Source organism: Homarus americanus, unplaced genomic scaffold, assembly GCF_018991925.1.
Source record: "Homarus americanus isolate GMGI-L3 unplaced genomic scaffold, GMGI_Hamer_2.0 scaffold37032, whole genome shotgun sequence".
Classification (NCBI taxonomy): Eukaryota; Metazoa; Arthropoda; class Malacostraca; order Decapoda; family Nephropidae; genus Homarus; species Homarus americanus.
In genome coordinates, this window is record NW_024731852.1 from 10,364,019 (window position 1) to 10,386,957 (window position 22,939).

Sequence of the window (22,939 nt, forward strand, 5' to 3'; positions counted from 1 at the left end):
ATTACTTCTCCTAAACGCTGACACCACCACCAGCACTACTCCTCTAAGCACTGACACCACCACTGACACCACCACTGCCACCAACACAGAAGAACCTTGATGCTATGTCGGGATGGATAGATTGATATTTATTCAGTAAAATCTCCATAGAAGTTAATATTGATTTAGAATGTATACATAGTCATTGCAACTATAAAAACAATGTATACAGACAATGCAGGTTTACATATGTATAAACAGCACAGGTATACAGTGAAAAATAAACAGTGCAGGTATACAAACAGAGGTAAGTGTGGGGTATATAAACAGAGGTATGCAGGCAGGCAGAGGCAGGGGTACAGGAGGTAGCAGTAGGTGTAGAGTAGGCAGCAGGTATAAAACAGAGGTAAGCAGTGCAGGTACAGAGGTAGGCAGTGCAGGTATACAAACAGAGGTAGGCAGTGTGCAGGTATGCTAGAGTGTAGGCAGCAGGAAGTAAACAGAGGTAGGCAGTGCAGGTGTATAAGCAAACAGAGGTAGGCAGTAGTATGGGTTAGGGTAGGCAGTAGGTATAAGTAGGGGTAGGGTAGGCAGGAGTGGCAACAGGAGTAGGCAGGCAAGGTAGGCAGAGGTAGGCAGTGTGTATATAGGAGTAGTAGGTGTGTATATGTATACAACAGAGGTGTAAGGGTATACAGAGGTAGGCAGTAGGTATACAAACAGAGGGGGGTGTGCAGGTATACAGAGAGGTAGTGTTAAAAGTAGTATAAAGCAAACAGAGGTAGGTGTGCAGGAGCATAAAATGAGTGTAGGTAGGGGTATACAGGGGTAGGCAGTGCAGTGTATACAGGTGTAGGCAGTGCAGGTATACAAACAGAGTGTGGGCAGTAGGTATACAGAGGTAAGCAGTGCAGGTATAAAGGAAAGAGTATATAGTATATGTAGAGGTAAAGGTGCAGGTATACAGAGGTAGGCAGTGCAGGTATACAAACAGAGTAGGCAGTGGTGTGAGGCAAACAGAGTAGGCAGTGCAGGTATACAAAACAGAGGCTGGCAGTGCAGGTATACAAAACAGAGGTAGGCAGTAGGCAGGAAGGTAAAACAGAGGTAGGGCAGTGCAGGTATACAAACAGAGGTAGGTGCAGGTATACAAACAGAGGTAAGCAGTGCAGGTATACAAACACAGGGGTGGTGCAGGTATACAAACAGAGGTAGGCAGTGCAGTAGTATACAGCAGAGTGTGTAGGCAGGTGCAGGTATACACAAACAGAGGTAAGCAGAAAGTGCAGGTATATACAAACAGGAGGTAAAGCAGTGCAGGTATACAAACAGAGGTAGGTGCAGGTATAAGCAAACAGAGGTAGGGCAGTAGGTAGCATGTTGTAAATAGAGGTAAGCAGTGCAGGTATACAAACAGGAGAGGTAAGCAGTGCAGGCATATGTAAACAGAGGGGGCGGCGTGTGTACAAACAGAGTGTAGGTGTGGTGCAGGGGTATACAAACAGAGGTAAGCAGGTGGCGCAAACAGAAATAAACGGTGAGTTGATTCGCCTCAGAATAGCCCAACAAAACTCAGCACACCGTCCTATTTTTGTGTGGTTGGAGGGGAATTTTTTTGGGGTGGCTTTAGCGTTCAAGGGTGGTCTGGGGCGTCATCATCAATAAGGGTACCTTATTAGGTGTTTTTGTAGGTGTTGCTGCATGTGTGTGTGTGTGTGTGTTTGTGTGTTTGTTTGTTTGTTTTATTTTGATTTATATGCAGTTTTACATGTGTGTGTGTGTGTGTGTGTGTGTTTGAAAGTGATTGGAGTTTGTGTGTGTGTGTGTATGGAATGTTTTTAATAGTTTGAGAATTGTGTATGTGTGTGTGGACTTTTTTTTTTTGCAGGGTGTGTGTGTGTGTGTGTGTGTGTGTGTGTGTGTGTGTGTGTGTGTGTGTGTGTGTGTGTGTGTGTGTGTGTGTGTGTGTGAGGGAGAGATAGAGAGATTCCTTTTTGAACTTGGGGCAATTTGACCCGCTGGAGGAATAAGGGGGGAGAATCGTGTGTGCAATAGCAGTTCAGAAGCCTGCGGGTGGAGGTGTGAAGTCTGGGAAGAGGTTGTTAATTAGTGCCCTGAGGGAACAAAATAACCCAGTCTGTCCCTTCTGGTATCTCACCCACCACCATTCACCCACTCCTTCTGCCCACCCCACATCCACCCACTTGCCCTAATTCTGGCACATCCACCCACTCTGCTCCTACCCCACATCCACCCACTCACCCCACCGCACACCCACCCAACCACCTGCCCCAACCAAGACACCAGCCCACCTTGCCCCCACCTGCACACCCACCACTTCAGCTTCCACCACACACCACCCACTGCCAGTTCTCACCGCACACCCACCCACTGCTCCTGTCTCCCCACACCCACCCACTGCTCCACCTCCTGCACACCCACTCCATCTGCTCCCACCACACGCCTTGCCTCACCATATATTTCATCACCCAGGGTAAAGCCCACTCATTCACACCCAGCGTTCACCACATACCTTACACTTTCAGTTGTTTCCCACCACATACCACCAGCGTTTGAATTACATACCCAATCTAGTTGCTTCCACCACATACCCACCCAGGTGTCCACCACATACCCACTAGTTGTTTCACCACACACCAACCCTCTACCCATACAGCACCTGTTTATTTGGCCTCTTGTCTAGAGTCCCCACTCTCATAAGGCGTTTGGTGTTGGCACTAATGCAGATGTATTGGCCCACCATATTCTATACACACACACACACACACCACCGTTATGCTTCAAGCTTGCTCTGTGAGTCGTGGTAATCATATAAATACCTGGTGTCTCAGAAGGTAGTCATGATTAATTCACATTACATTCTGCCATGTATCGTGAATGTGTGTGTGTGTGTGTGTGTGTGTGTGTGTGTGTGTGTGTGTGTGTGTGTGTGTGTGTGTGTGTGTGTGTGTGTGTGTGTGTGTGTGTGTGTGTGTGTGTGTGTGTGTGTGTGTGTGTGTGTGTGTGTGTGTGTGTGTGTGTGTGTGTTTTTTTGTGTGTGTGTGTGTGTGTGTGTGTAAGGCGTTTTGTGTGTGTGTGTGTGTGTGTGTGTGTGTGACCACGTTCAATAAATGTTAAGGGTTAGGTCAGTTGTGATGGCCTCCCCTTCTGTGTAAAGTTTGTCTGTTTGTTTATTTGTCAGGATTGGGGAAACCTGTTTGCTTGTGTGGGGGGAACCTGTTTTTGTTTGTTTGGGAGAAGCCAGGTATTGTGGGTGAGCGTTGGGTTGATGAGTCGCAGGATGTTTTGTTTAGGCTGGAGCAGTTGTCTTGTCGTTGTGGGGCGGGTGATGCAGGGGTAGTGGGAATGGGTGGTGACGTGTAGGTGGAGATGCAAGGGGATGTAGGGGTAGGTGGAGACGGGCGTGGTGGCCTGTAGGGTAGGTGTGGGAGATGGGCGTGGTGACGTGCAGGGTAGGTGGAGACGGGCGTGGTGGCTTGTGTAGGTGAGATGGGCGTGGTGGCGTGGCAGGTAGGTGGAGATGGGCGTGGTGGCGTGCAGGTGGTGGAGATTTGGCGTGGTGGTTGCAGGGGATAAAAGTGAGGGTGGGAAGGCGCTGATTGGAGCCCCCACCCTCCCCCACCCCCTGTAGCGTGAGGAGGTGTGAGGGAGGGGTGAGGGTTATAGTGGGGGGGATATTAACGGTGGTGGCAAAACGACATAATGACCCCTACCCACACTCCATCCCCTCCCTCCCTCCTTCTCCTCCTCCCTCCTTTCCCCTTATCCCTCCAGTAATTCCTTTCAAGAGAGATTAGGCCTCAACTGGCCTGGCCATGTCATCATTGTTATTATTATCGACTTGTATTCAGAGTTTTTGATAACAACTGACTCTCAAATATCCTTTATCCCTCCTCCTTGTCCCTATCCCCTGCCTCCTCCTCCTCCCTCCCTCCCTCATTCTCCTCCTCCTCCTTCCCTCCCTTGTTTAATCTGAGCTTACCACTTCCACTCTCCTCCCACCACGCTCTCCTCTACCCAGCTCTCTATCTTCTCTCATGCATCACCAAAAACACTTATTCTTAAAGATGTTGAGGCTCTCTGTTTAGTCGAGGGACGATATGGGTGATACAATGTGGAACTGACATGAAATTGTGTGGGTGGTGCCAGCGGCGGTGGTGTCGTCAAGTTGGCACCTATTGTTGAGGACGATGGGAGAGGGGAGGGGGTCTCTCTCTCTCTCTCTCTCTCTCCCCCCCTGATGATATAGTCTGGTAAGGGTCGCCAGGAGAAAGACATGTCACAGTGATTTGCAATAAACGTATTTTTCCTGACAATTGAGAACCTTTGTGTCATTAAAGCCGCCATTATCATCATCAAACTGTGATGGAGATTGACATTAAACCACGGCAACAACCTTTGTGGTGTCGGGGGAGTGGGGGGAGCTCTTGGCTCTAGTCCAGGCAGGGGACGGAGGGGGACTTTTGGCGCAATCCACAATCTCTTGGCTAATCTAGCCTAATCTAACCATTGTTTGCGGGACTCTTGGCACGATTTCAGGTCTTAACTTAATCTAACCTAACTTAACCTTTGTCGGGGGGCGCTCTTGGCACTAAGCCACATCTTAAACCTGTCCTAACCTAACCATTGTTTGGGAAACAATTGGTACGATTTCAAACTCTTAACTAACCTAACCTAACCATTGTCGGGGGACTCTTGGCATCAGATAAGAATTTTTAAGGCACCTTAAAACACCCATGAGCTTAAAGTCGGGGCGGAGAATTTTTGAAAAGGTTATTGTAACATTTGGTTCTAGAGAATAACAGGGGAATGTGATATTGATGGCAGGTAGCAGGGGATCAAATGTCATGTGGCACCGGCGTCATGGTCAAGGTCCATGACTCGGCTGTACCTGAACTCTCTCCCGGGAGTGTGATCAGAGGTCATGGAGGGTGAGATTTGTGTCTGTGTCTGTGGTCGTCATAAGAACATAAGAACATAAGAAAATAAGGAGTCTGCAATAGGCCGGTTGGCCTGTTCTCTCTCTCTCTCTCTCTCTCTCCCCCCCTGATGATATAGTCTGGTAAGGGTCGCCAGGAGAAAGACATGTCACAGTGATTTGCAATAAACGTATTTTTCCTGACAATTGAGAACCTTTGTGTCATTAAAGCCGCCATTATCATCATCAAACTGTGATGGAGATTGACATTAAACCACGGCAACAACCTTTGTGGTGTCGGGGGAGTGGGGGGAGCTCTTGGCTCTAGTCCAGGCAGGGGACGGAGGACTTTTAGCACTAATCCACAATCTCTTCACTAATCTAGCCTAATCTAACCATTGTTTGCGGGACTCTTGGCACGATTCCAGGTCTTACTAATCTAACCTAGCAACCTTTGTCCAGAGGCAGCTCTTGGCATAAGCCACCAATCTCTTAAACTATCTAACCTAACCTAACCATTGTTTGAGGAAACAATTAGTACACGATTTCGGCTCTTAACTAACTAACCTAACCATTGTCAGGGGGGGACTCTTGGCATCAGATAAGAATTTTTAAGGCACCTTAAAACACCCATGAGCTTAAAGTCGGGGCGGAGAATTTTTGAAAAGGTTATTGTAACATTTGGTTCTAGAGAATAACAGGGGAATGTGATATTGATGGCAGGTAGCAGGGGATCAAATGTCATGTGGCACCGGCGTCATGGTCAAGGTCCATGACTCGGCTGTACCTGAACTCTCTCCCGGGAGTGTGATCAGAGGTCATGGAGGGTGAGATTTGTGTCTGTGTCTGTGGTCGTCATAAGAACATAAGAACATAAGAAAATAAGGAGTCTGCAATAGGCCGGTTGGCCTGTGCATGGCAGCTCCTGTCGAGAGTTATTACCACTCTCTATCATCCATGAATCTATCTAGCCTACTTTTGAAACTTTCCAGCGTTTCAGCACTTACTACAAAGTTGCTAAGCTTGTTCCACTCGTCCACCACCCTATTTGTAAACCAGTTCCTTCCTATCTTCCTCCTAAACCTAAACTTATCCAACTTAAATCCGTTGTTCCGAGTCCTATCCTGCTCGGATATTATAAGAACTTTATCTATATCACCTTTATTGATTCCTTTCACCCACTTGAATACTTCTATCATATCTCCCCGCACTCTTCGTCTTTCTAGGGAATGCAACTTAAGTTTCTTTAACCTATCCTGATATGGAAGGTTTCTAAGTCCCGGAATAATTTTCGTCATTCTTCGCTGCACCGACTCCAGTGAATTGATATCCATTCTATAATAGGGGCACCAGAACTGAACCGCATAATCGAGGTGCGGCCTGACTAGCCTCAAGATATAGTTGTAATAAGACCTCTGCACTCTTATTACTTACACTTCTAGATATAAAACCCAATACTCTGTTTGCCTTATTTCGAACATTAACGCACTGTTTTCTAGGCCGTAGGTCCGGGCTTACAAGTACCCCTAGGTCCCTTTCACAAGTCGACTTCTCTAGGTTGATGTTGTTAAGGCTGTATACATTGACAGTATTTGTTCTTCCAATATTAAGTACGCTGCACTTGCTGGTGTTGAATTTCATTTGCCCTTTTTTAGACCACCCCTGCAGTTTATTTAGATCCTCCTGTAATTCATTTGCATCCTTCCCTGTATTAATCTGCCGCCCTATTTTGGTGTCATCCGCAAACTTGCTTATGTCACTGCTGATCCCAGTATCTAGATCGTTTATGTAGATTATGAACAAGAGTGGGCCTAGTACTGACCCCTGGGGAACCCCACTGGTTACACGACCCCACTCAGATTTAACGCCATCTACGCTGACCCTCTGCGTTCTATCGGTGAACCATGATTTTATCCAATTTAAAACTTTCCCCTCGATACCATGAGCCTTAATTTTTCTCAGAAGCCTCTGATGCGGTACTCTGTCAAATGCTTTGCTAAAGTCTAAGTAAATAACATCGTAATATTCGTCATTATCTACTACCTCGAAGACTTTCCTAAAAAATTTCAGCAGATTTGTTAGACAAGATTTTCCCTTTGTAAACCCATGTTGAGAGTCGTAGATTAATTTGCTCTTCTCTAAATGCGATCGGATGTTATCTGCTATAATTGATTCAAGAAATTTCCCCACTCCTGACATCAAACTGATCGGCCGGTAATTTGACGCTGATGCTCTGTCTCCCTTTTTGAATATGGATACTACATTTGCCTGTTTCCACAAGTCTGGCACAACTCCGGTGTCTAATGATTTTATAAATAAGTGAGCTGGCGCTGTAAGCGCTTTTGAGCTTCACCTTGGATAGGATGCAAGGGGTGCCCAATAAACTAGCCCCCCTCGCAGTGCAAATCTGAGGAAAAGAATCTAGTGGTGTGTTGGTGTCACCTGAGAAGTTCACGTGACTCAGGGTGGAGTTTGGTGACCTGGTGTGTGGGGTGGTTCGTCCTGCTAAACCCTCGTCTCGTGTGGCCTCGGTAGTGCATATATTGTTCACTCGCTCTGATATATTGTCGCAGACCCGTGTGTGTGTTGTGCATGTAATACCTTAACTCGAAGCCGTGTAGCGTGTTGAGGTGGTGGACCCAGTGTGTGGTGAGGACCTGCCACTAACCACTCGTGGCAGGTCAGTCGCGGAGCATCAGTGTTCCCTTCTGTAGTACGGGGCGCAGGGAGGGTAAAGTGACACTGCATCATTTAAATAATTTCACCGCTGTCTATCTGTTTTAAGGTCCCCAGTGTGGCGAGTGTCAAGGGCAGGCGGGGCGGGGCACCTCAGGGATGATTGTTTTTGTTTAGCTCCGCGTCGTAAAACAGTTATCGAGACACACAGTGGGAGGGATGTAAGGAGAGAGAGGCACACACCATGACCACCGGCAGGATGGGAGGTAGTCGCATGTACTGCTCACCACACCTTAATATTGCACAAGAGGGTGGCAGACGTGAGGCAGCACCAGCAGCTTGGTTAAATCTTCCAGGCAGTTGACAGACACCCCCACACAGCCTGCCTACCGTCACTCTGTCGGGGGCACAAACTGCCTACAGCCTTCACCAGAGGAGAACACTAGGCCCTTAACTCGTGTTTTTCCCGGATATGGAAACTGAAAGTCTTCCTCATTGTCACCACGAGCACCTCAACCACTGTTTATTTATCCGATCATTTCCACATCTAATAAATAAACTCGGTGCCAAGAGGATAGTTTCCCCTATCTAGTAGTTTAAGTGTTAGAACCAAGGCCGCGAGAGGGATGGGTTTAGGCCACACAGGAGCTGCCTAGATGCACAGGATTTGGGGGCGGAAGTTAACGGCAGGTGGAGAGAGAGTGGTGGGTGTCGCTTCTGTTGTCTTCCCTCCTCTCCTTCCCCTCACCTCTCTTACCTACTTAACCTGTCACCTCGTCTCTACACCCTTCCTCTCACTCACCCCTAAACAATTCCTCATAGGGGAGGGGTTGTTCCTCCTTTTGTGGTGAGGCGGGAGGCATCAGTCACGGTGGTTTGTGTTGTCTGTTGTTTGTCTGGTTCTCAGGATCTGCTGGATAACGAGGCCAGGAAAGTGAGTCATTAGTAGTAGGAGTTGTTGGAAGGGAGTGGGGGAGGGAAGGAGTAAGTAAGGTAGGTACAACATCAAGACGAGTGACTGGTACAAGGAACAATAAGACGTCCAATTAGTGGCCCCAGTTGGAACCTGATCGACGTGATAAAATAATGTAGATAAAGATGAGGAAGTTTGAAGATGATGATAATGATGATGACGTACTTGTGGGTAAGAAAAGCCACAACGCGTAGAGGGAACTGCACTCTCATCTTCCCACGAATAATGGAACACAACTCTCTTATACAACACAGTAATAATCTTCCTGGATCAACACACTGGTGGTTCAACACCGTCATGACACCGTTAGAGAAATCAATAATCCACTCCCGGAAGACGACTAGGGAAGACCCCGGCGGAAACTTAACAAGACTTATGTATCTCTCTCTCTCTCTCGTGTATGTGGTATGTGTATCACTTCATATCACTTGGAGTTCAGCCTTAAGGTAACAAGATGTGCGTGTGTGTCCATTTGGTATAAAAACACAAGGGGTGACACAGTAAGAGGAGAAGGAGGGCCAGTGAACAAACAAGCAGACGCGCGCCACCGTCAGAAGGATGCAGCTCCTCACTGAAGAGACAATAAAGAAAGATTTACAGTTGGGGAGGGGGACGCTTGGTTTCCAGGGGAACAGTGGTGGCAGTCCTCGCCTCCTCTCACTCCCTCTGGTACCACAGTTGCCTCCCATGTGATGCCTCCACTGATGGCTTTACTGGAGATCTTCATTATATGCCAGGAACACTGCAGCTGTTACTGTGCCGCCATGGAGCAGGATTCTCTCGTCTGTCTTCCTCTCCCTCCGCCACACTGATGATGATGATGTGCTTCCCACGACATACATGGCTTCACCTCGTTAGTGTCGCCCCTCCTGATGCAGGCTAGAGTCCACCTCCTTATTACTGTTGTTGTTGCTTGTTATTGTTATTATTGAAGGGGGTGAAGGGCGGCGTTTGCGTCACTCACAGTTTGTGTTGCGTCACGTTTACTGTCGCCGTGACTACACCGCCGTCACCAGCGTCACATGATAGCGCACCACAGTGTCGCGTTTCGTGTATTTTTTTAACTAGCAGCTGGACGATCTAGTGCCTCAGTATAGTCACTGTTGCCTCACTGGTTCATCTCCACTGCTGCTCCAACATCACTACAACCATTCATTAGCACTGACTACCACTACAGGCTCATCACTCAACCAGTCAGTTGCTACATGACTACCGTGAAGACCTCACTACCACACTGACACCTCTATAACGTCTCCACAACCGTCAAGTCAGTGCCTGACGCACTTGGATAGACACCACACCTCACTGATTACTTCTAAACCAACCACACAACAGCTAACAAAACAACCAATTAACTAAATATCACATTTACCACTATCAACCAGCAGCAGCAGTTGTAGCATCTCCCTTTTTACCCGTGGCCACAAGAGGGCCACACGTGCCCCAGCAGCAGAGCGTCACCCTGGCTGGCCCGGCCACTATCACGCGGTGAACGCCTCCTCAAAGTTTTGTGCCAGAGTCATGAGGTCTTGGACTATTACACGGGACCATATTTCCTCGTAATGGACAAAGTTAAATTGAAAGTTGACCCAGGGCTGATGGGCGGCACTACCTTCACAAGTGAACGTTGAGCCCATGTGGCGTAAACGTTGGTGTCATCAGCCTACGGTCGGTCGCTCCTGAGAGCCGGGATTTTAGTGGAGGTTGTCTGCCCTCCGCCCCTGCTGCTGGAAACTGTAAAGTGGAGCCGTAATTTAACTTCTCAGTTCAGGTTTATCTTATTCCTAGTCGAGCATACATCCTCGTATATATAATAAATCCGAGTCAAGGATGTCTTACTCGACTGATTGGCTGCCAGTGGGCAAATTATATGATTATAATCACAGTCCACACTCTCAAGTCTCCTCAGTAGCAGGTCTTTATTGCCTTGTATCATAAGTTGTGTTTGGCATACTTGAACAGGTTGGTCAAACAGTTGAACTCGTCCTGACAAAAACGCTCAAAATTGAGGTCCAGTATCCACTCACCAGCCAGCTGTTGATACCATCTCAACCTGTCTGATGCTTTCGTTGGCTCTGCGGGTCACTTTTTTTTTTCAAGATGAATTTAATGTGGATGGTTTATGACGGCAGGTACGCTGCGAGGTTTGATCAGGGTGTGTACTCCGCTGTACCGGATCATCAGTTGTGTCAGGTTGTGGTTGTTGGCGTTCAGTCCTCGACGTCTGGGCTGTCCTGCTGGTCTGTTTCAGCCTCAAGTGTCATGATCTCAGGCTGCTCTACACTGCGTCACGATCTCAGGCTGCTCTACACACTGCTGCTCATGATCTCAGGCTGCTCTACACTCGTCATGATCTCAGGCTGCTCTACCTGTGTCATGATCTCAGGCTGCTCTCACTGCGTCACTGCTGCTCTACAGTGCATGCTCTCACTGCGTCATGATCTCGAGCTGCTCTACACTGTCATGATCTCATGATCTCAGGCTGCTCTACACTGCTGTCACACGATCTCAGGCTGCTCTACACTGCGTCATGATCTCATCTCAGAGCTGCTCTACACTGCGTCATGATCTCAGGCTGCTCTACACTGCGTCATGATCTCAGGCTGCTCTACACTGTGTCATGATCTCAGGCTGCTCTACACTGTGTCATGATCTCAGGCTGCTCTACACTGCGTCATGATCTCCAGGCTGCTCCACACTGTGTCATGATCTCAGGCTCTACACTGCGTCATGATCTCAGGCTGCTCTACACTGCGTCATGATCTCAGGCTGCTCTACACTGTGTCATGATCTCAGGCTGCTCGTCTGATCTCCAGGCTGCTCTGTCATGATCTCAGGCTGCTCTACACTGCGTCATGATCTCAGGCTGCTCTACACTGCGTCATGATCTCAGGCTGCTCTACACTGCGTCATGATCTCAGGCTGCTCTACACTGCGTCATGATCTCAGGCTGCTCTACACTGCGTCATGATCTCAGGCTGCTCTACACTGTGTCATGATCTCAGGCTGCTCTACACTGTGTCATGATCTCAGGCTGCTCTACACTGTGTTATAATCTCAGACTGTTCTACACTGCGCCTGACTTGAGTAAGTTGTGTTGTAATATTCACTGGAACACGACTCACCATCCCGGAGCAACGACTCTGTCAGTGCCTAATGAGACCAATTTTCCTGGCCACCATCAGTGGTGAGGCCAGCTTGAGGCATTGTCAGAACCTGTTGTGCCTCTGACAGCAGGCAGACCATGAGCGTCCTCTTGGTTCAGTGCTTAGCCAGTGGGAGCAGTAAAGTGTGGAAGAATTAATGACATTTTTATGATCATTACTCGTAATATTCTTTTGGGTGGGCGGGAGGGAGAGGGTCTTTCTTCAGGTTAACTCCCACATTCTGTAACTCTATCACTCGGCCTGATGGAGACTCGAGACAAGGTGAGTCTTCCCTGAGGCTAAACAACTCTCACCTGTCCTTGATTACATTACAGTACTCCTGATTGATGGGGTGGGTGGGAAGGTCGTCGTGTTCCAGGATAACCCACACATATTTGTTATTGTATTCCTCCTCCTCCTGATAGTGTGTGTATTTGGAGGAGGCGCAGGTGGTGCCGAGGATGACGTCCATCACGATATTTTTACACCAGAGTCACGACACAGCCTCCCTCCCTCTCCCACTTCCCTCCCTCTCCCTCAAGGTTCTCTCACTAACTCTCCCAGCAGGCTTTTCTTGTGGGGTGCCGTGGTCGTCCCATCCCCCACCACCCGACAAGTCGTCGTGGTCGTGTGGGTCTCTCCTTCAGTATGTCTCTCGTGTCCAGCTGAGCCCCTCCTCAACACCCTCCACATCCCTTTCCCATTAACCCGTCCATTGTCTCCAACTAGATTCAATGTTTATATTTTCACTCCAGTAGTTATTTTTATCAATTTCTATTTATTTTTATCCTTGAAATTCCTCTCCGATATAATTTGTACCAAACTATTTATTTATTTTTTCTCCTCGCTCCCAAAGTTTGTATCCCCCTTAATATAATTTTCCTCGTTGGATTGTTCAGCTCAGACGCGTTCTTCTTGCTCAGCTTTCAACTTTATTTTATTTACTTTTTTTTTGCGACCTTTAACACCCTCGCACGCTTTGCCAGGTAAACTGCCGGGTATGAGCCTCCCCCTTCTCCCCTCCCCTTCTTCTCCCCTTCCTCTCTTCTCCCCTTCCTCTCTTCTCCCCTAACCCTCTCCCCACTTCTCCCCTTCCCCTCTCCCCCCTTCCCCTCCCCCCCTTGTATGCAGGGCAACTTTCTAACACTTTCTCTTGTTCACAGTTGTGGAGTCGATCCTGAGGGGTGAGAACGTGGGCATCACGCCACGCCGCTCCCGCACTGCCACTAACAACCACCACCAGTCAGGGGTAAGTTGTTGAGATAGCTAGATAGATAGATTTGATTGATAGATAGATAGATGTTTATTGTGTAAAATCATCATCAACCTCACATTGCTTCAGCGTGTACTTACATAAACAGTACAGGTAAACAAGCAGTGGTGAACGGTGAGTCTTAAGAAAGCTGTATAAAAACTTTATTTCCATTGGGGTCTTGAAGTTACTCGGTCCGTGGGTGAGTCTTCCGCTGCTCGTACTGTGAGTGGTCGATGGGAGGGGGGGGGAGTGTTTTCACAACCAGCAGTCAGTCGAAGGTGAAATGATCAGTGCCTCTCTTGTGTAAGGTGAAGGTACTGAACCTGGACTGTAAGGCTGTGGTGAGGGGGGAAATGTGGAGGTGAGGTGGAGGTGGTGGTAAGAAGGAGCAAGTGTGGAGTGTGGAGTTGATAGTGGAGGAGGGAGCGTGGAAGTGGAGGTGGCAAAGCACATCTGAACCTCCCAAACCACAGGTGAACCAACACACACACACACACACGAGCTGATCGGTGTTTCCCAACAAGGTGCTTAGCGCGCGCGGGGGGGGTTGAGGCGAAACATTTAATGCCATTGAATCAGTATTGAAAAGTAATTTGACCTGGGTTTCTCTGGGTCATGTTAAAGTCGCTTAGCTGAGGTGGGTGGGGGAAAGAGGGAGAGGAGAAGAGAAGAGGGGGGAGGAGAAGAGAAGATGGAGAAGGAGAAAGGAGGTGGAGTTGGGGAGTAGATCACGACAGTAACCAGTATTGCGGTAAGTCACTCGACCAGTTATAACGAAGGGAGATCAGACACACACAGCTCACACGATCATTTAATTTGGCGGAGGGTATAAGGAATGCCAGGCCGTAGTGAGTGCTCGGGCCAGACGGTGTTCATAACTTAGAGATCATAGTGAGATATTTTTGTATGTGGTGGGGGGGGGGTCATTTAGTTTCTTGTGTCAACACTTAGATAAACAGTTGACAGGTGTTATGGACAGGTTAATTGACGTCGACCGTATATACCTGTGACACTCTTAACTCCTTCACTATTGGATGCCATTTTTAACACCCAGTGATTTTATTCACTTGAGAGAGGACCTCCATACACAAATGGTTAGCTGACTCTCTTCCTCTAAAACATCAGTGACAGGTATCTTGCCCGGCCGATAACTAAGTCCTCAATTGTAAATCACCTTTTAATTAAATTTGGCAGGAAGGGATTTTTAGGTAAGATCCTCGTCTAATCGCTTTTTGGTGGCCAGTGACCTTTTTGGTGACGTTTAATGGAGCTGGTCAGAAGGTCACGTTGAGATAGTTGATTTTGTTTAACTCTTTAAAAGTACTTCGTGTGTGTGTGTGTGTGTGTGTGTGTGTGTGTGTGTGTGTGTGTGTGTGTGTGTGTGTGTAAAACTCATCAGCCACTCCTGACACTCGCCACGCTGAACACCACTCCATCACTCGGCCGTCTCCCCTGCAGAGATTATGAGCTTCACGTCTACTCTACTGCTACAGTATTCTCTCTCTCCCTCTCTCCCTCCCTCACTTACCACCACGTCAGCCCAGTTTGTTTCTGCCCCTCTCCCTCCCCCGGGTCATATAGTCACTCCCCCCCCCTCCTCCTCGTTAAGGCCTCCTCCTCTCCATCACCCCTCCCTCCTTGTGTCGTGTGAGAGGGGGGAGGTGATCCCTAGTGAATTACGACGGGGGGAGAGGAACATTTCCCCCAACCGGAGTTGTCCGACCTGGTTCCTATCGGGAGTGAAAATTTAGTGTGGTGTGGCGTCTGTGATCTCACCCTTCCTTGGATGAGTCGCCTGATTGACTGTAGTTTAAGGGAGGAAATCACTCTCTTTTGGTCTACACCCCTCTCTCCCCACTTACCCTCTTTCCTCCCTCTCTCCATCCCCCCCTTCTTCCCTTCCATACCTTAATATTTGGGGAGAAGAAGTGGCTATACATTTCTGTCGATTCCCCCGGTGACGGCTAAGGTACTGCGAGCCGTTTTGACCCTCCGGTGGTAAGGAGGAGGCGAGGGCAGTGTTGCAATTGAGGTACTGGTGGTGATGGTGGTGACGTCAGGAAAAGTGTGTGTGTGTGTTTGTTTGTTAGGGCCGAGTCCCAGGGGCGGCTCTTGCTACACCTTCAGCACCGCCAGCCAATCTTTTTTTTTTGTGGACAGGAGGCGGCGGTGGTTTGGTTGTTTGGTGTTGTGCCACTGACAGGTCACCTTCATGGTGCTCTCTCTCTCTCTCTCTCTCTCTCTCTCTCTCTCTCTCTCTCTCTCTCTTTTGTTTCCCCTATCTTTCTCCTCTCTCTCTTCGTTGTTCTGCCCGTTATCCAGCTCTCACCGTCGCTCCCTATTCTGTTCTGTTCCCCTCCTCTCCCCTCTCATCCTCACCCTCTCTCTCAACAGTCAGGTATGGAGAAACATAACCTCAGCCATACACGGGTGTTATGATATCAACATAATTGAGGCATTTTTGTGTAGAATTTTGAATAATCAACAACTTCAGTTCCACACACACACACACAGAGGGAAGTTCAGTTGACTCAAGAAAATTATAAATTGTTTCTCTTGTCTGCAGTAAAACCTTTTGGTAGTTTTGTAAAGTTGCCCCTTGCATGTTTAATCCCCAGGGCACGGGTGTGTTGTTATGTATGAGTCGTGTGCGAGACATATATTATTAAGCGAGGATATTGGCGGAGGGTGGACATGTAGGTCGCTGACGTTACGTGCACAGCAACAGCGAAGGCAGCGCGGGGTTGTGGGATCAATAGTTAAAACTTTCCTGCGTCACTTGCCTCGTGTGCGCTCGTGGGTGTTAACATTATCACGTGAGGTGTGTCGCACAATACTTTACGCTAGATATGGTAGACTAAGTCACCAGCAGGGTGTCTGGTGAGCAGGGGCTTGGTGAAGCATCCATGAAAGGGTGGCGGGTCGACGCAGTGGTGTGTGCGCATGGGTCTGGCGTAGGTGTTGCTGGGATCAATGCTGGAATTGACTAAACCCCTCCATGCTTATGGCCATGTGGTGGTTGGGGCGAGGGACGCCAGGCCGGGGTTCTAAGTGCACTGCAGGGGAATATGTGTTGGGGAGCTGAGGCCCCGCCACCCACACTCACGCACACATCTCCAACCTGCCAGCCTACCTCACGCCTCTGCTCCTGGCCGGGTTTTTACTTCCTTGTAATGTAGTGTTTGTAACACAAATAATGTTTGCCCCCCCCCCCCGTGATGACTTACGCTATAATTGTACCTTAACTACAAGTTTAGTGCACGCTGGGGGCTGGCTGGTGCACACGGCTGTTAGGGGTTCTTTGTGTACACTGTAGCCCCCGCTCACACCACTACTGCCACCGACGCCCTATAATGCAGATCAAGTCGCCTCAATAAAATTGTCTACTCCCGCTCGTATATAATTGACACGTAATATTTGCAGCTCACATTTTGCCAACAGATCCCTATTCCCAGCTCAACACTGATTGAATTTGATGATGACGCGCCGGGGAGGGCGCGCAGCTCCTGCTTCGTCCGCTTCACTCGCTAGCTTGCCAGGGACTCTCATCCGCCTCGTACTTCATATTACTTGCTACTCGTTCCTTAACCATGCAAGTAAAGTCATAACGAGCCGCGTGTGTGATTGTTATTAAGATAAGTTTGGTATGTAAAGTGCAACATTGGGCAATCCGTGCGGGGCCCCTGAGCGAGCGTAGGGAGGCGCGGGTGCAAGCGTCAGCGTCAGAGGACTCCACTGCTCAGTCTCTCTGGCCGGAGGCGGACGACGACCTGTGTGAGGCCGCGTCGCCACCTCGCCCTCCACTACGTCATTCACTAATTACATGTCAACATTAGCGGCGCCGTGTGTGCACTAACAGTGTCCCGGCTACCACGCCCAGTGATCAGTGATGCGTCTTAGCCCACTACCATAAAAAAGATTGGTTCGTGTATAGATCGTGTCGAGGATAACACATTTTGTTGTATTGTTAATCCAAGTGAATAATTGAGCTTGTGACAGTTGGTTGGGAGTAATTAAGGTGTATATGTCTAGTTGTGTTATGTGAAGTTTTGTGTGTTAGGTAGCGTCTCAGTGTTGCCTTAAGTGTTGACAACACGGTCGGCGGCGCCTGACCCTTGAGGGTGAGAGGCAGGTCACCGGGCACCTCACGCTGTGTTGATGGTGTTGCACCCTGACCCCTCATTGTGACCCACCCGTCCGCCCACCTCACCACGCCAACGCAACACTCATCACCGACGCAGCGCTCATCCGCAACACTAACACTGACCGTGGGCGGCCTTTATCCACGCCCCCACGCCTAGTAGGTAAGTCTGCGGTGTCTCTTGTGACCCCTCCACACCCCTGAGAGCGGTCTGCTGGCTAGTGTGAGGGGCGGCTTACATAGTGTGGCGTTTGGTGTGAGTGTAGTGGGCGGGGTCGTGGATCAGAAGTATGGGTAGCAAGTAGCATGTGGTGGGCGGGAGGTGAGATGTCAGTGTGGTGGGTGGCGATGGGCGGTGTGGTGGGGGTGGCGAGTGAGATGTCAGCATTGATGGGCGGTTGGTGAATAAGATGCCATTCATGTGGGCGGATGGTGGGTAAGTCTGGTGGGCAATATGGTGGGTGTTAATAGGTGGTGTGGTGGTAGTGGGCGGTGTGATGGCAGTGGGAGGTGATGGGTAAGATGTGAGGGTGGCGGTGATGTGTTTGGTAGGTGGTGGTGGGTAAAATGTGATTGTTTGCTGGGTGGTGGTGGTGGTGATGGGCGAGCAGGATGGCACAGCGGCAGCACCTTGTTATGTTTCCTGCAGCAGCAGCTCGGTAAGGGCGTGACGGCAGGATCAGTGGGCATGCGCCGCCCTCGCTAAGGTTATTTAGGAGAGCTCTGTGCGCTGTTGGCAAGGCACCCATCTTAATCCTAACTTATTTAGCTCTTTCATTACCCAAATAGGGATATTTCCTGGACATGAGAGAGTCCCCCCCACCTCCGGCATCCTCACCCACACTCAGCAAAAAACTGCTCTTGACTCCACTGGGGATTATACCCAGGATGATGATGCTGTTGAAAGAAGTTTAATCCAAGCCTTTGTCAGATTCCTTGAGACTCGTTCTCATTTTAAGACACGGTAAATGAATAAATGAATAGTAGGTAACTCGTGAATTTATAATGAATGGAAGGAGTGGCTGAGGATGGGGAGGAGGGGTGGTAGGGGGGGGGGCGACAACAGGATCTGGCCATTAAAGGCGTCAGGTACCAAGAGCTGGAATGTAAAATTTACGGCTTTAAGTTCATCCTTACATTCCTGTGCTTATTAGTATCGGTATTTTTTTTTTGTAGTCGTAATATTGTGTTACCGTTGTGTGACTGTTGACGTCTGTAGTAAATAAATAGTAAGGTGTGCGTTATGTGTTGTAGTGAAGAATATTGACGTGGGAGCAGCGAAGTGAGGGAGAGAGGAAGTGTTGAGTTTGTGTTGGGTGAGAGTGAGGTGGTGCAGTAGCTCCCCCCCTCCCTCCCTCCCCTCCTGAAGTGGGGTTGTTTTGCTGCTGTTGTTGCTCTCTCACTGCTCGGCTTTATTCCTCTCCTACCTCTCCCCTCCCACCCTTCATTCTTCCCCTTGTCCTCCCCTTCCCGCAACTCTGCTTCTCTCCCCCTCTCTCTCTCTCTCTCCCTCTCCCTCTTTCCTGCCTTTACCCTTCCACTCCCCTCTTAAAACTCACTCGCCCCTCTTTATCACCGTTTTCCCTGCCATCCTCCCTCTCCCTCCTCCTGCCGTCCATCCACTCTCCCCCCCTCTTTCCCTCTCTCTCTTTACCAAGCTGCTCTCCCCATGGCCGCCATCCCGGCTCTCCCGAGTTACACATATTCATGAGTTTCTCCCAATTTACATAGTAAAAGCAGAGCCTGGGAACCCCTCCCCCTCTGTCCTCCCTGAACTGTTGTTGTGTACCACACACACACACACCTCATACTGTGATACCCTGGCACTTCACCGCCCATTTCTTTACACTGAACCTCATCATCTGACACTTGGTTTCTATGATGTGTCAGTTTGTATCTTAGGGACTGACACTACTTCATGTGAGCTGACACTAAACTTCATGTGAGATGACATTTGCGATTTGATGATCCATGTGGTGGTAATAGTGGTGAGCGGGGTGTAATGTGTGGTGATAGTGGTGATGAAGGTGGTGCAGTATGTGGTGTTGAGGGTGATACAGTATGTGTTAGTGATGGTGAAGGAGGGACAGTATGTGTGTGTGGTACTGGTGGTGGAGGGTTACAATACGTGTATATGGTTGTAGTGATGGTGAAAAGGGGGGGGTGTGTCACATTGTGGTTTTAGTAGTGGTGGTGATCAAGATGCAGTCTGATAGTAGTAGTAGTAGTGGTGGTAGTAGTAGTGGTGGTAAATAGTATGAGATGGTGGTGATAGTACCAATAAACAGATTACAGTATATAATAATAATAATAATAATAATAATAATAATAATAATAATAATGATAATAATAATACACTAACAACAGTATAACCAATTAACCCGGACATCATTAGGAAAGAGATAAATTAATCCCAATTACTTTAAATACATTCCTTGCAAGGATTGACAAACACCAACTACCCCCTCCCCCCCCCCCTCCCTCCTTAATGAGTACAAATTAACTTGCATCAGCTGAAGGACTGTACGTGTGTTGGTATTTAGTGGTTATAATATTAGCGGTATTTAGTGGTTATAATATTAGCTTGTTAGTAGATAATGTGTGTGCTGCAGTGAAGCTCATTAGAAGTTGGGTCTTGTTGTCCCCGTGTTGTCATGTAATTAGCTGTCTGTAGTGAGGTCATGGTGGTGGGGTCATGGTAGAGGTTCTGGGGTGTTATGGTAGAGGTTCTGGTGGGGTCATGGTAGAGGTTCTGGTGGGGTCATGGTAGAGGTTCTAGTGGGGTCATGGTAGAGGTTCTGCTGGGGTCATGGTAGAGGTTCTAGTGGGGTCATGGTAGAAGTTTATGGTAAACTTCACTAACACAAACAACGTCAATACCATCTTAAGATACAAAATCACATGAAGATTACCCCCCCCCCCCTCAGAGTACAGTAAACAGGGTACAGTATATAAACAATTACAAAACAAATACATACAGTGAAGATACAGGAAATTGAAATACTTAACTGTACTGGATCACATGAGGATTAACCACCCCCCTCACCTAGCTTATTTTACCTGATGATTAGATACCCAAACACTTCCTGAGGGGGAGGGGGTGGGGGTGTTAAAATGTCTCGTTAACTTAAAAGGTTCTCGTTAGCTTAAGAGGTTGTTAGTTATAAAGTAGTTTCGTTAACTTAAGAGGCTGTTAACTTTTAAAAGAGGTTGTACATTAATGAGAGAGGCGTGTAGTAATGCTGTTAAGGATTTGGACAGTAAGTAAAATAATTCGTGGAAATTGTGGGTAAGAAATTGGTTCATTATCAGAAACAAGGACACGCCACTAGGGAGGAGGATGATGGTGATGATATGGTGATGGTGATAGTGGTATGGTGATGATAATATGATGGTGATAATGTGATGAGAATGGTGGGGTGATGAAACCAATATGATGGTGATGGTGTGGTGATGAGAATGATAGTGTGATGAAAACGATATGATGGTGATGTGGTGGTGAGGATGATAGTGATGATGATGTGATGGTGATATTTTTTTTATTTGGGGGGATTTTTAATTTGTGTTTTTTTTTACGTTGGATTTTTAAAGTCTTTGTGAGTTTGAAATCTCATGTAGGGTTGTCCAGGGTTTTTTTTCCTGTGAGAGATCTCCAGTGGTTTTTAAATCCTATATGAGGCCTCCAGTGGTTTTTAAATCCTATATGAGGCCTCCAGTGGTTTTTAAATCCTATATGAGGCCTCCAGTGGTTTTTAAATCCTATATGAGACCTCCAGTGGTTTTTAAATCCTATATGAGGCCTCCAGTGGTTTTTAAATCCTATATGAGACCTCCAGTGGTTTTTAAATCCTTTATGAGACCTCCAGTGGTTTTTAAATCCTTCTAAAAGTCTCCAGTGGTTTTTAAATCCTTATTACAAAGCCTCCAATGGTTTTTAAATCCTAGTTGTGGTTTTTCATGAATTAACTAACGATTGCAATGCAGTTTTGTCCATTCATTCATTCTCTCCCTAGAATTCACTCCACTTTTTTTTCAGCTGTTATTCCCAGGACTTTCCACGTTGGGTCTTTCTTTTTTTTCTTTTTACATTAATTCCTGTCATGGCTGGGATAGAAATAGTAATGAACAGTTTACAGAGAGATACAGCGCTATACATAAAAATATATGTTTTTTTTTTTGCAGATATGGTACCATGTATTTTAAAGCCCTGATTACTGTTTATATGCTGTTGATGTTTTCTGTTGGCTGTTCTGTTGATGTTAATGTTAAATCAGTGAACAATAACAACAATATTGCTCAGCCAAGTGGGAGTCTGCAAACACACACACACACACACAGCTAATTTTCACCCAAACGTGACACTATATGCAATATATTTTTCTTAATATCATAGTAAAAAAGGTGCTCTGTGAGGTTTGTTAAGGAATGATAACACTATTGGCGTGTTTGTGTTCTGTTATGAGGTCGTTTGTGAGGTGGAGGGTGAGGGTTGGTGAGACTCCCTGCTGTGTGGTAGCCGGCTAACTAAGTCATCAGTAGAGGAGTTGATAGGTAATTCACTGTCTTGTCCTTAGTATATTGAATGTACTGATGTGTGGTAGTAATCGTGGTTGTCCCGTGTGATGGTGGTGATGATGGTTGCCCCGTGTGGTGGTGGTCATGGTTGTCCCGTGTGGTGGTGGTGGTTGGTGAGGCGAGTTGATACCCTCCTCCCCTTCACTCGCTTGTCCAATTACTGTCACTTAGCTGCTGGGGGCTCGTCCTGTTCTGCTGCTGTTTGGTGGTGGTCTGCTGTTGTGTTTCTGCTGTTATTAGGTCTGCTGCTGTGTTTCTGCTGTTATTAGGTCTGCTGTGGGTTGCTGGTCATGGTCTGCTGTCTATGCTGTTGGTGGTCTGCTTAGTGCCTCTACTTGCTACTACTGTTAGTCTGCTTGCGTGACCATACACCTTTTGTGTGTGTGGCAGTGGTGTGTTTGGGATATGGTTGTGTGTGTGTGTGTGTGTGTGTGACGTATGCCAGGGTAGAGTACGATGGTGATATGGTAGTGTTATGGTAGTAGTAATGTAGGGTTTTGTGTCATGGTAGTGTATGGTGGTACTGCATGATGTGTGTGCGTGCGTGCGTGCGTGCGTGCGTGCGTGCGTGTGTGTGACGTTAAGGCGTGGTGTGGAGTTGTATTTCATGGTATAACCCTCCCCTTTTCCCAGTGTTCGTGACGCCAATAAAAACATGAGCTTTACCGTCGAGTGACACACCCCCCCACGAGAGACAGAACACAAAGGTAGACACACACACAGAGATGAGAGACAAACAAGAGATGATAATAAAGATTGTTCAGATAACAAGAGTGTTTTATGGAGACCTCTTGACAACAGCTGTATTCCCTCCTCTTGTGCCCTGATTAGGCTAGGGAAGGGTCATCACTCTCCCCCTCCCTCTTCCCCCTCCCCTCCTTCACCCTCCCCCTCCTACACCTTCATACCGTACTGTGGTGGTTTGGTAATGTGGTAGGTTTTAGTATGGTTGTGTTTGGTTGGTATGGTGATGTTGGTTGGAGTGTGGCTGGGTTGGTTTGGTGGTATGGTGATGTGATGGTGTTTGGTTGTATTTTGTGGTATGATATGATAGGTTGTAGAGTAGTGGTGGTGTGTTATATCTTCCTAAGTTATGGTGGGGGTATGGTGATGTGTTTTGTTATGGTGGTGGTGGCGGTAAGGGGGAGTGATGGAGGACAGTGTTGGAGGTTGATGGAGGGAGGGAGTGGAGGGCGGCAGTGTTGGTCGTCTTGGTTACCAGGCTACGTCAGTGGGCGGTTGCAGGGTGGCGGGG

The 22,939-nt window shown here is 47.9% G+C and overlaps 1 protein-coding gene across 1 annotated transcript in view; it reads left to right on the plus strand.

The window, feature by feature from the left end:
• LOC121867877 (trichohyalin-like) overlaps window positions 1–22,939 on the plus strand; it is a 265,880-nt gene that overhangs the window by 160,059 nt on the left and 82,882 nt on the right. Inside the window, exon 7 of the mRNA XM_042368002.1 lies at window positions 12,877–12,962. Coding sequence (XP_042223936.1) covers window positions 12,877–12,962 — 86 coding nt within the window. The remainder of the gene's footprint in view (window positions 1–12,876; window positions 12,963–22,939) is intronic.